This window comes from Mixophyes fleayi, chromosome 9, assembly GCF_038048845.1.
Source record: "Mixophyes fleayi isolate aMixFle1 chromosome 9, aMixFle1.hap1, whole genome shotgun sequence".
In the NCBI taxonomy this organism is placed as follows: Eukaryota; Metazoa; Chordata; class Amphibia; order Anura; family Limnodynastidae; genus Mixophyes; species Mixophyes fleayi.
The window spans coordinates 2,433,859-2,447,133 of record NC_134410.1 but is presented as its reverse complement, the minus strand read 5'-3'; the positions used below and the strand labels follow the sequence as shown (position 1 = coordinate 2,447,133).

At 40.5% G+C, this 13,275-nt stretch overlaps 1 protein-coding gene across 1 annotated transcript in view; it reads right to left on the bottom strand.

Annotated features, from left to right (window-relative positions):
- The window catches only part of LOC142101793 (connector enhancer of kinase suppressor of ras 2-like), a 313,111-nt gene that overhangs the window by 123,272 nt on the left and 176,564 nt on the right, over positions 1-13,275 (bottom strand). The window contains exon 5 of the mRNA XM_075186220.1: positions 4,706-4,747. Coding sequence (XP_075042321.1) covers positions 4,706-4,747 — 42 coding nt within the window. The remainder of the gene's footprint in view (positions 1-4,705; positions 4,748-13,275) is intronic.

The window sequence follows — 13,275 nt, the reverse complement described above, 5'->3', positions numbered from 1 at the left end:
CCATCTCCAGGCCCCATACCTGCCCCCCCACTCCCTTCCATCTCCAGGCCCCATACCTGACCCCCCATTCTCTCCCATCTCCAGGCCCCATACCTGCCCCCCACTCTCTCCCATCTCCAGGCCCCATACCTGCCCTCCACTCTCTCCCATCTCCAGGCCCCATACCTCCCCCCCACTCTCTCCAATCTCCAGGCCCCTTACCTGCCCCCCCTACTCTCTCCCATCTCCAGGCCCCATACCTGCCCCCCCACTCCCTTCCATCTCCAGGCCCCATACCTGACCCCCCATTCTCTCCCATCTCCAGGCCCCATACCTGCCCCCCACTCTCTCCCATCTCCAGGCCCCATACCTGCCCCCCACTCTCTCCCATCTCCAGGCCCCATACCTGACCCCCCATTCTCTCCCATCTCCAGGCCCCATACCTGCCCCCCACTCTCTCCCATCTCCAGGCCCCATACCTCCCCCCCACTCTCTCCCATCTCCAGGCCCCATACCTACCCCCTACTCTCTCCTATCCCCAGGCCCCATACCTGCCCCCCCACTCTCTCCCATCTCCAGGCCCCATACCTCCCCCCCACTCTCTCCCATCTCCAGGCCCCATACCTGACCCCCCGTGATGTACTTTGGTAAGATAAAACAGGATGGTGGCAGCATACAGACTCTTACAGTATCTGTCATTTATCAGGTGATCTGCGCGATAGGTGTGTACACAGCTTAACAGATTTCTCTTGCTAAGACTTAGAATATATTAACAAAAACCTAAAAGAATAAAAACCTAAAACCCCTTAATGCCTCCTACCAGCAAAAACAAACCCAAAAAATGTGATCAAAGCAAAAAGGTCAGAAAAAATGTTTCTGTGGGATCTTTTAGACACTAAACCCTGTGTTTCCTTTTTTATTGGGAGTGTTTAAGGTCCTCTTTCTAGCAGTAACCATGGGGCGGTTCCTCACTATGCCCCCCCACCAGTACCTAAATAGTGCATTGGAAACTGCCGACACAGCCCCTTCAAAGACTGGAAGTGAATAGAGACCAAAGATCTTCGATTCCTCCTGGAATGACCCTTTCTACATTTTACGATTGCCATTTTGCGGAGAAAACGGCTGTTCTCTATATTATAATGGCTGATCACACTTTAATACATAGACTCCTTTATATTATAGCTCTGCGACGTACAGTTTACAATTGTTAGGTGCTGTCGACATCATTCGGTACTTCCGAATCTCCTCTCTACACAGTAGGCGATTGAGGTGACAGTAGTCGGTGATCGCGGACGGCGGTGTCGCATTGGCGTGAACGCCAGACATGCCTACAGGAGGTTAACAAATATCTAATAGGTTGGTCTCTCCTATTACAGATTTATTTTAAATGGCCATAAGGGGTAAATTATTGATTTTGTGGCACAAATTGCTGCCTGTGACAAAAAACAATCTATACAGCGACAGAAAGTAGATATTGTTACACAAAGGTTTTGCCTGGTAGGAGGGACGAGTCATTTTAAACAGGCAGTAGAACTGTTGGAGTTGTGGTCTTGCTGGCTGTAAAGTAACGTCATTATTGTCACACAGCACGTTCTGACAAGTGCTGATTTCATGGCTTATTAAGACAGAGAACAGCCGCAGTGATTGGTGTTGGTTACTGATATAACACACCAGGCTGACATTAGAGCATTTTACACGCTCTTTGTGAATATGCAGCGTGCAGACACTGAAACGCTCTCTCCGCAGAGACGGAGCGGCTGTTTCACAGGAGAAAATAAAGGCACAGCTTGAACATATAATTTCCATTCCGACAAGTAATCTTTGTTTACATGCGGGCGGAAGTGTGTTGATGAAAATACGCTGCTTCACAAATGACAGAGGGAAAAAATACCTCTTTATACAAGTATTTCTCATTAGCTTATAAGTCATAAGACGGCGCTGTGAGCATTATATAGATGTGGTTACATTTAGCAGACATAGAGCACGTGGTAATAAGCCCCACTGGGGCTTGTGACTTCTAGGGGGATATTCAATTGCCGGCGATGTGGAGCACGGACATCACGCCGCACACATTGCCGACAGCTACAGTACAAAGCTCTGCTCATTTTTCCTTCCAATCTCCTCTGAAAAGTGTTTCGCGAATGTTCCAGAGACACTTTGCGACTAATTGAATCCCCCCCATAGTATGTTAGTGGCTTGTATAACTAATATTATTATTATTCATTTTTATTTATACGGCGCCACAAAGTTTCCGCAGCGCCGTACAGGTTACAGACAGTGGACCTTACAGGATACAACATACAGAATAATAAACGAAAAGTACCAGGACTTCAAAGCTCCAAACATAGAACATATACATTGAAGATGAAGCAGAAGAATAGGTAGAGACAGGAGGGAAGAGGGCCCTGCTCGTGAGAGCTTACATTCTAAAGGGAGGGAAAACAGACAGGAGGCACAATAGGGAGTCAGAGGGAAGCAATCGCAAGAGAAGCCCCAGGGAATAGAGGTAACCAGAGGATAACAGTCATGGAGAACGGGTTAGGTGGATGGCTGGTAGGCTTTGAGGAATAAGTGAGTTTTAAGTGACCATTTAAAGGTGCACAAATTAGGGGAGAGTCAGATGGAACGTGGGAGGTCGTTGCAGTGGAGGGGGGCAGCCCGGGAGAAATCTTGGACTCTGGAGAGGGATGAGGTGATCAGAATGGAGGAGAGGTGACTGTCATTGGCCGATCGCATATAGGAGAGAAGAGAGTTGAACGTAGCAAAGAGGCAATGGGGATTAGAGGACTGAGAAGAGATTAGTAACTTGAAGAAGGATTGTTTGGCGAGGGAGAGATCGGAGCTGTAGGAGGAGAGGATAAATTTGAAGTGAAGAAAGTGGCTAGGGAGCGAGATTTCCTCCAGAGGCGTTCCGCACAACGAGTGCACTTCTGATGAAAACGGGTGAATTTAGAATGCCAGGGTTGACGACGGACAGAAGAGACAGCGTCCAGGGCAGAGGTGAGAGAGTGGTTGTAGAGGGAAGCCCACTCCAGGGCATGCCAGGGTGGGAAGAGGGGAGAGTTACAAGAGAGGAGGAGAATGAAGACGGTTCAAGAGCGTCAAGATTGCACCTAGTGAGTATAGTTTTAGGGGGAGGCAGAGCAGGGGAGGAGGACAGAGTGAAGGAGAGGAGGTGGTGGTCAGAGAGAGGGAAGGGGAAGTTAGAGAAGTCACAGAGATCACAAAGATGGGAGAAAACGAGGTCAAGGGATAGCATGTCAGAAGTTATAAGATGTCAATATCTTAGGATAATGAGGTGAATGAAGGTGCCACATAGGGGGTGAATAGGAGTGGGGAGCAGTGGGGATGAGTTAGGAGGAGAACTGGTAGGCTTGACTAACAGATGAGTTTTTAGGGAGCATTTGAAGCCTTGGAGACTGTTGAATAGTCTGACTGAATATGGGAGAGAGTTCCAGAGGTGAGGGGCAGCACAAGAGAAGTCTTGGAGGCGATACTGAGAAGAATCAGTGTGGAAGTGAGGAGAGACAAGTGGCGGAGGGCTTTTTAGTTGATGGTGAGGAGTATGAACCGAATTCTGTAGGGGATAAGGTGCCGGTGTAGCAATTGGCAGAGAGGGGAAGCAGAAGTAGAATGGCAAGAGACGAAAAGACGTTGCGTAGCGGTATTGAGGGCGGACTGAGGTGTTGAGAGGCAGGTGAGAAAGAAGTCAGAGAGGAGGAGGCGACAGTCAAGCTGAGAGATAGCGAAAGAATGAATGAGCGTATTGGTTATTATTATTATTATGATTATTATTATCATCCTTTATTTGTTAGGCGCCACAAGAGTTCCGCAGCGTCGTACACAGTACAAACAGTAGACTATACAGGTTGAAAACATAACTGGACAATAAACAAAAAATACCAGAACTTCAGAAACTCCAGGCAGGCTGATGCAGTAAATACGGAGCAGAAGAACAGGTATGGAGACCGGAGGGAAGAGGGCCCTACTCAAATGAGCTTACATCCTAAGGGAGGGTAAACAAAACTCAGGCACAAAGGGAGTCAGTTGAAGTAAGTGGGGAGAGAACAGGGGGGCAGGGAGGAGAGAGGGGAGAACGAGCAGAGGAGATGAAGGGGTTAGGTGGTAGGTTGGTATGCTTTGAGGAACAGGTGAGTTTTAAGTGCAACTAAAGTGAGAGAGGATCAGCTCCTGATACTGTATGCAGTGATTGGACATGATCAGTGGGAAATCCAATCAGAAGACGTGTTTATGGTACATCTCCTCAACTCTGGCTTTTGAACTACTAGGAGAGGTCTTCTATACTGATAGTCCTCTCCTCTCTCTCTGTTGTCGGTGCTGCTGACCCTGGAGGTTCTATGGAAGAGGGGACACACCACCAAATACGTACATGGGGAGGTGCAGGGATGACTCTAATTAAAAAGGAGTTTCCAAAAGTGCTTCACTGGCTCCCAGATCACCCCCCAAATATATTTCATATCTCATTATAGTCACAGTCCAAACTCTCCACTACCTCTTGTCCTCATGTATCTGCAGTTACACCCCCTCCTCTCGCTCGTGAGACATTCACTCAATTTTTCCAGCACAAGAATCAGGTCTGCAGATTTATTTTTCAGCAATATGGTTACAAAAATCATGTTTCTAATTGGTTTAGGACAAATAAATACAACATGAAATATAACGAATGACAGAAGTTCGTGTTGGTAGAACATAGCAGATTACTTACCACATGAAGAATTTTATTTTCTGTCTCATAGACTGTGCAATCCTGTTGAAAGAAAACAAAAAAAATGATTATGAAACAATCTTTATCTATTGTGTAATTAAAATCATTTTTATCTATAAGAAGTTTTTTCTATTTCAGTGGAAAAATGTTTAAAATCTCCAAGAAATTTGTATGCGTTCATGTTTCAGTACAATGTGACTTTTAGTGTGGAAAAGAACAATTTGAGAGAAAAAAAAAATCTAGACACCCAATTAGCATAATTAATTAGCTTTGACCTTTTCAAATGCATGTTAAATTGGCAGTGCATTATTTTACATTGCTATTAATCAAGGCAAGTCTGTGACCTTGGAAAGTTCTGGACCAAAATCATACACAATTTATAGGAATAGGTCTGTACATTGTATTATACATATTTAACATACAGATTATACAGCACTTACATTTATTCATTGTAATTATAAATGAAGTATAAATTAAGTTGAGAATTATTGTCTCAGGTGTTAACCCTTTGCTTTCAGCATTAAGAGCACACTAATCCTATTTCCTATTTTCCCTGTGTCGTTATCAAATGTAAATATTAAAAAAATAAAATATAATAATATTCATGCTGCAAGTACTTTCTTAACTTAACTTTCTGAATTTCCTGTTTGGTTTTCAGTTTGGCCAAATTTTTTTTTTCTTGAGAAACATCAAATTAAAGTTTCCAATTTGGAATAAAAATAACCATGAACAGGAAGATCTGCATGTTGCTATGGTGCTTTTCAGAACGCAAGACCAGAAGAGGGAAGGAAAAACTACCAAGTAAGGTCTGAGAGTCCACCTGTGGAGGGGGTGCAATTGGACGAGGTGTTATAATAGTACCAGAGATTCCATACTTGGGTAAATAATGTTTTGTTGTTCCGGTAAGCAGATATTTTTTCCATATTTGCGATACACCAAATTTTGTTATAAGCCTGTTGCATAGAGAGATGATCAGGTTTCTTACAAGCACCTGACTGCATTAGGAATTTGGGCAGCCAATTTGTCAGAGGAAACATCTAAACCAGGCCTGTCCAACCTGCGGCCCTCCAGGGGTTGTGAAACTACAAGCCCCAGCATAATTTGCTGGTAGACAACCAGTTGATAGCTGGGACTTGTAGTTTCATAACATCTGGAGGGCCGCAGGTTGGACAGGCCTGATCTAAACGCTCAATTGGAAGCTCCAATAGGAAAGACCATGGATTTTTAGAGATGAGTATGGAGGTAACATTAGATATAAGGATGACTATATCATCCCAGAACCCAGCAATTTTAGGACATGTTCACCAAATGTGGAGGAAAGAGCCAAATTCACCATAACCTCTTCAACATTAAGGGGAAGCCAAGCTGTACATCCTCCAGAACCGAGTGGGTATAAAGTACCATCTGTAAAAAAAATTGAAATGCATTTTCCTTAATAAGGGTAGAGATCAAGGAATTTGACACTCTTTCCCTAATCGTCACCCAAGGGTCCTCATCTGGGGGTCTGTCCAAGTCATTTTTCCAATCGATTTCATGTTTAGGGGTAGGAGATTGTTTGGCATCTACTAGAAGATTGTACAGGATGGAGATCAAGCCCTTTGACAGGGGATCCCTAATTTGGTAACCCAGTTGTTAAAACTATAATTAAACGCAGGAACATACTCAAAGATATCTGCTGTTTTAGATATTGTTCTTGGAATTATTAATGTCTTGAATACCCCACTGTAAAATACCACTCCTAAAGATATTCAATAACTGATTAACTCAATAACTGATTAACTCACAATCAACCTGTGGATTTGTATACAATTATTATATTACTAAAACCTGACTGTCTAGACATCCTTAAAGTTCAGACGTTTACAGAGGACTTTCTTTAACAACCTTGTACCCCTCCAGAACTTTCTTGCCCTCTACAAATCTATATTGTTGCCGTTGGACAGAGATCGAATCTCATGAAAAATAAACAGATCCTGTAAATGAGAGGACACAATTTTTCATATTGAACAAACATCAGTATTAATCCCGCAAATGATGTGTCATGTTCTCCATGTAGATTCTACGACCTTCCTAAACAGCACATGACCATTCACAAGGCGACACTCCGGAGTAGACATTGATAAATGCCTCGTGCCTCGGGCTCAGCTATTAGAAAGCTTTGTAGACGCTTAAATGTGAATGCTTAACCTCTATCACCTGTGACTTTTACAAGGGAGAAACTACATGCGGCAAAATTGCTTTTTTTGTTTTCATTGTTTGACCAAAATGACGATAGTGGGTCATTATTTCCCAGTGATTCAGGCGCGCTGTGCGCAGGAGGAAGGTGACACATCAGCTGCTTCAAAGTGTTTGTCACAAATCTGTTATTGATATTTGGTGGTGAAATCTGTATTTTTTCCCCATTTTCTAGAAAGGACACCTGGGTATCCAGAGACAAGAACTAGACAATTACCAGCAGGTTATATTATAGGACATTTCTTTGATTTTTATTTAGAGCAGACAGACAAATGTCCCTTAACAACTTAAACTAACTTTACTATGTAATTAAGCCCCTTCAAATCACGTAAAAAGTAGTAAAAGGTGGCAGGGGCTGGCTGGAAAACTTTCGCCCAGGTAAGCGAGACTTGGCGCAGTGTGGGGGCAGAGAGGGAAGGGGTGAAATAATATTTACATCTGTGGGAAAGAAACAAAATACAGAGGGGCCGCAGCAAAGGACACAAAGCAGAATCCTGCATGGCGCATTCCACAGGGTCGGTCCAAAGGACAACTGCGTGGGGTTGTGACAACGTCAATTGGATCCGTGAGGGTGGCCTACTCTGCTCGAAGACCGGGAGGACTCCACAAAATTTGTGTGTCTCCCAGACATTCCAGGAAAGCAGGTAAGTATGACGTATGCGCTTCTGATTGGCTGATCACGTATTGATCTCTCCAGCTGATATTTAAATCAGCAGCGTCGCGGCTAAATTATATGAAGCAGCAGATGTCTGGTCACATTATTGCTGAAAACATTTGATTTGATGAAGGGGGAAAACAACTGATGTTTGCAATTAATTTAATTTGTATTTTGTATTTAATTACATTTTATTTGGAAAAAGCGACTTTATTAATAACAGTCCAGACACTGTTCTCTCCTGTGTACATGTCACCTGACTATATTATTATATTGTGTACAAACAGGGTAATGTAACTTTTCACATTTATTTATTATACCTGGGATATATTAAAGTGTTATAAAGGTAGTTGGATATCTCCCATAAATTCTGATGGATAACATCAGTGCGCAAATTCTTTTATATGAAATACTAATAATAATATTTAGGAAATATTAATGTAAACATTTAGGCCATTTATTGCAAAGGGGCGATAAAATGGGAAACCTATAAATGACTGGTTAGGTTCCTAACGGTCAGCAACAACTTGGTCACATATAGTATGAAAATTCTTCAAACAAGTTAATTGACAATTATCAAAACTTTCCATATACCTATGTTAATGTTACACGTTGAATGTTTCACTTTCACATTAACGTGTATATGAGATTTAACGACCCTATAAATTGCAATCCATATTTTGCAAAACCATATGTAATGTGTATTAGAGTGAGTGATGTCTGCATTTATACCATAAAACCGGATCAGTGCCACAAGACCGGCGTTAAGCAGATGTGGTGCCAATCTTTATAAAGAGAACAAAATCAGAACCGGGAATTATTATAGACCTTTCAACCTGATTTCTGTTGTACATAATTTGTAGGGAATGATGCGATAATGAAATATAGTGTAGAAAATAATTAAATAAGAGTGTTAGCATGTTTCTATGAAGGAGCGGTCGGGCCTAACTAATATGATTAGTTATAATGCAGTGGTACGTTTCATATTGGATCGTAGGACTGTAATTGATGTGATATATTTGGATTTTGTGCAGCCTTTCAATACCGTTCCACATAACAGTGTAGTACATAAAATGGGATTACTAGAACTAAGGGGGAAGTCTATCCATGGATAGAAGACAGACTGGGAGAAAGTTATTAGCGCTGCTCTGTCCTTATTAGTTATTATATTAATGACCCTGTAGGTGGCCTAGTGAGTAAGGTGTCCATATATAGCGATGGCACAAAGCTACGTTGTGCTGTTATCACACAGCGGGATAGTAAATCACTACAGATAGATGTAGATAAAAATGGATAAATTGGGCAGCTGCACTGAGGATGAAACGTAGATACATGTAGGTTTATGTACCTGGGATGTGGTAATATCTATGTTACTGAGCAATGAGTGGGATAAGATTAGGAAAACTAAAAAAGTGAAGGGATGTAAGTATTATACATATATATATATATATATATATATATATATATATATATATATATATAATAGCTGACAGCAAGCTGAGCAGTGTCAGCAGCTGTAAAGGTCGGGATAAAATACAGGGATGCACAAGAAAACGCACATGAAGCAAATATAGAATTACTATTATATAAGTCACTAGTTAGGCAGCATCCTGAATATGGAGAACGGTTTTGGGGACCTCACTATAAGGAGACCTTGAGAAATATAACTATATAACTGTATATAACTATTATTATATATAACTATATAACTGTATTATTATATATAGCTATGTAACTATAAAATTACATATAACTATGTAACTATATAACTATATAACTATGTAACTATATACAGTATAAGTATATAACTATGTAACTACATATAACTATGTAACTATATAACTATATAACAATATAAATATAAAACTATGTAACTATATAACTATATAACTACATATAACTATGAAACTATATAACTATATAACTATGTAACTATATATAACTATATACTGTATAAATATATAACTATATATAACTATATACTGTATAAATATATAACTATAACTATATATAACTATATACTGTATAAATATATAACTATGTAACCATACAACTATGTATAACTATATACTGCATAAATATATAACTATAACTATATATCACTATATACTGTATAAATATATAACTATAACTATATATAACTATATACTGTATAAATATATAACTATGTAACCATACAACTATGTATAACTATATAACTATATACTGCATAAATATATAACTATAACTATATATAACTATATACTGTATAAATATATAACTATGTAACCATACAACTATGTATAACTATATAACTATATACTGCATAAATATATAACTATAACTATATAACTATATACTGCATAAATATATAACTATAACTATATATAACTATATACAGTATAAATATATAACTATGTAACCATACAACTATGTATAACTATATCACTATATACTGCATAAATATATAACTATATAAGGATGACTGTACACGCCGTGAGCTACAATTTAAAAACATAAATTAGAAAATAATCAGAAAAACTTGGTAAAAAAAATAAAAATAAAACTGAATTACAAAACATAATAAATTCGGTGCAGTTTCCTACATTAAGAATTGCCTGAAGTGAAGAGGAAATGGTGACAACATTAATTAGCACCACTGCCAATGAAGCATAGAGTGAGATGAGCATATTATTGTCACCTACGTGCTAGCTCTCTCCTCAATGATAATAAACACCCAGCACGGTCCTCAGGAATACTGAGTTCATTAAAGCACAGAGACGGCATTAATAGACAAGTAGTGATTATATAAAGGTGTTTTAGGTTTACACCCTGCAGTAGTCATGCTGATAGGAGAGGAGGGTGGGACTATTCAGCCAATCAGAGCCCTCAACAAGCTGGGAAGGGAGGGGCTTATGCAGTAAGGGTAAGGGAGACATACACTAGTCACATGACAGCTGTGACAAATCATTACCTGGAAGAGGGACATATGGAGGGGTAGCGGGCTAGTAACCCTGCTGGTTACCTGTATGTTACAATCAATGTCTAATTCATTAAACACAACTTCATTGGAAGACTCACATTAGCACACATCAGATGCAACAAGTAATGGTCTAAAATACTTTAAATAGTTTAAATAGTTTCTGAGACAAAATAGGTGCGTGTTGTTGCGATTTGGAGAGTTCCAGCCATTTCCACATGGCAAAATCTTATGGTGCAGTCACATAGTCCATATCGCAATCATTATTTGGCTTTATTTCTGTCAGTCTCAATCAGCATCTGATATAATCAGTTGTATCTGACCCACAGTACACACTGGTACACACTACAGGTTTTTCACCCAACTATTGGGCCAATCACACGATAAACGACCGTTAGGTCCAATATTGCATTAGTGTGTACGCTTCCACGATCATGATTAATCGTTCCAAAGCTCATATCGTACAATTTCATTTGATTTTTATAAGCGGTCTAAAGATCTCTACAAACGATGGAACGATATGGGGGAAGTTCTGCAGTGTCTGCACTCAGGACCGGCAGTGTCCATAGATCTCTCTGCAGTGTCTGCACCCAGGACCGGCAGTGTCCATAGATCTCTCTGCAGTGTCTGCACCCAGGACCGGCAGTGTCCATAGATCTCTCTGCAGTGTCTGCACCCAGGACCGGCAGTGTCCATAGATCTCTCTGCAGTGTGTCTGCACTCAGGACCGGCAGTGTCCATAGATCTCTCTGCAGTGTCTGCACCCAGGACCGGCAGTGTCCATAGATCTCTCTGCAGTGTCTGCACCCAGGACCGGCAGTGTCCATAGATCTCTCTGCAGTGTGTCTGCACTCAGGACCGGCAGTGTCCATAGATCTCTCTGCAGTGTCTGCACTCAGGACCGGCAGTGTCCATAGATCTCTCTGCAGTGTCTGCACTCAGGACCGGCAGTGTCCATAGATCTCTCTGCAGTGTCTGCACCCAGGACCGGCAGTGTCCATAGATCTCTCTGCAGTGTCTGCACCCAGGACCGGCAGTGTCCATAGATCTCTCTGCAGTGTCTGCACTCAGGACCGGCAGTGTCCATAGATCTCTCTGCAGTGTCTGCACTCAGGACCGGCAGTGTCCATAGATCTCTCTGCAGTGTCTGCACCCAGGACCGGCAGTGTCCATAGATCTCTCTGCAGTGTCTGCACCCAGGACCGGCAGTGTCCATAGATCTCTCTGCAGTGTCTGCACTCAGGACCGGCAGTGTCCATAGATTTCTATGGAGTGCGCAGAGTCACCATCTTTTCAGCCCAAGGTTATGACAGATGAAGAGCACAGAACTGACAGTAAATCGTGTAAAACGTGTATAGTGTGTGCACAGGAATCGGCTGCTGATCCGGGATGCAGATTTTTTTTCTGTTGTTGGTAAAATCATTAAAGTTTTCGCATTGGGATAAATATTTTGTATTGTGCACCCAACATTTTGTAGCCTTCTTAATTGTAGCATATATCAGTCATCATAACACAACTCACACATTTGTGGGTGTGAAGATGATACATTACATTTTAAAGAATATATACTAAGAGACCAATAGAAAGATGTGTTTTCCATGTATAAAACATTTTTCCTTCTTACTAAAAGATGAACAAATTTCCTGCAATATTTGGCCAAATGTTAAGATTTATCTTATTCATCCACACGTCTTTTGTTGCCTCTCTGTCTGTCTGTAATACCCAATCTTGTTCAATGCTCAATTGTACCCAACTGTGAAGCCTTACAGAATATGTTGGCGCTATATAAACAGATGTTAATATTCATAGTAATAAATATCAGTAATACAACAGATCGAACCAAACAAATTCAAGCAAATGTTTGATTGAAAACAGAACTATCCAGCTAATGGCTTGAATTATTACATATTTTTACAGACCCCTCAGACAATCTTCTCAGCAGATCAGACCACAGGCCGAGCTATATCCTAAGACAATGTGATATTAGTGCAATCAGTCAGCAGCAGATCCCCCTGACAAGTCCACTCTCCGTTTTGTCAACAACACAGGTCTCCGGCTGTCATCTCTACTGTTACTAAATGAAATTATTTTGACAGATGAATTAAGAAGATTAAATATGTCTACTCTGAAACCAGGAGTCAGATTGAATGTGGTTACGGTATTGCTTACATGGAAGACAGTGATTTTCCCATTGCGATATATGACTGTGACATTTCCCGCATTGTGACAATTGTAGAAACAATGACAAAAGAAACAATGTGTTATGTATGAACTAAGTACTATAATCATCACTGACAAATACATTCAGAAAACATCTCCAAATATTCTGATTGTAATCTGTGAGATTAAAAGATTAAAGATAAACGCTCCGGATTCCTAAACCACAAACTAAATGCACAGTTATTTTATGTTTAAGAACTATTTATAATGTAACTTTATTTTTGTGGTATAAATTTAGTATCCCATATTTCCCTACCTCATCCCTAAATCAGTCAGAGGACATTATATCTGTGTGTGATAATTCTCTCACTGCACAAGAGATTGGGCTGACAAGAGTTATATATGATATTATTCTGGGGTCAGAAGGGAGTTCTGAAAACATGACTGATAGGAGGCAAAACTATATTGGTTCAGCAAATGTATCTCCCTATTATAGATACAATGAAATAAAGTAAATGTTTCAGGTTTTTTTTTACAGGGATTATTACAATGTCACTGATA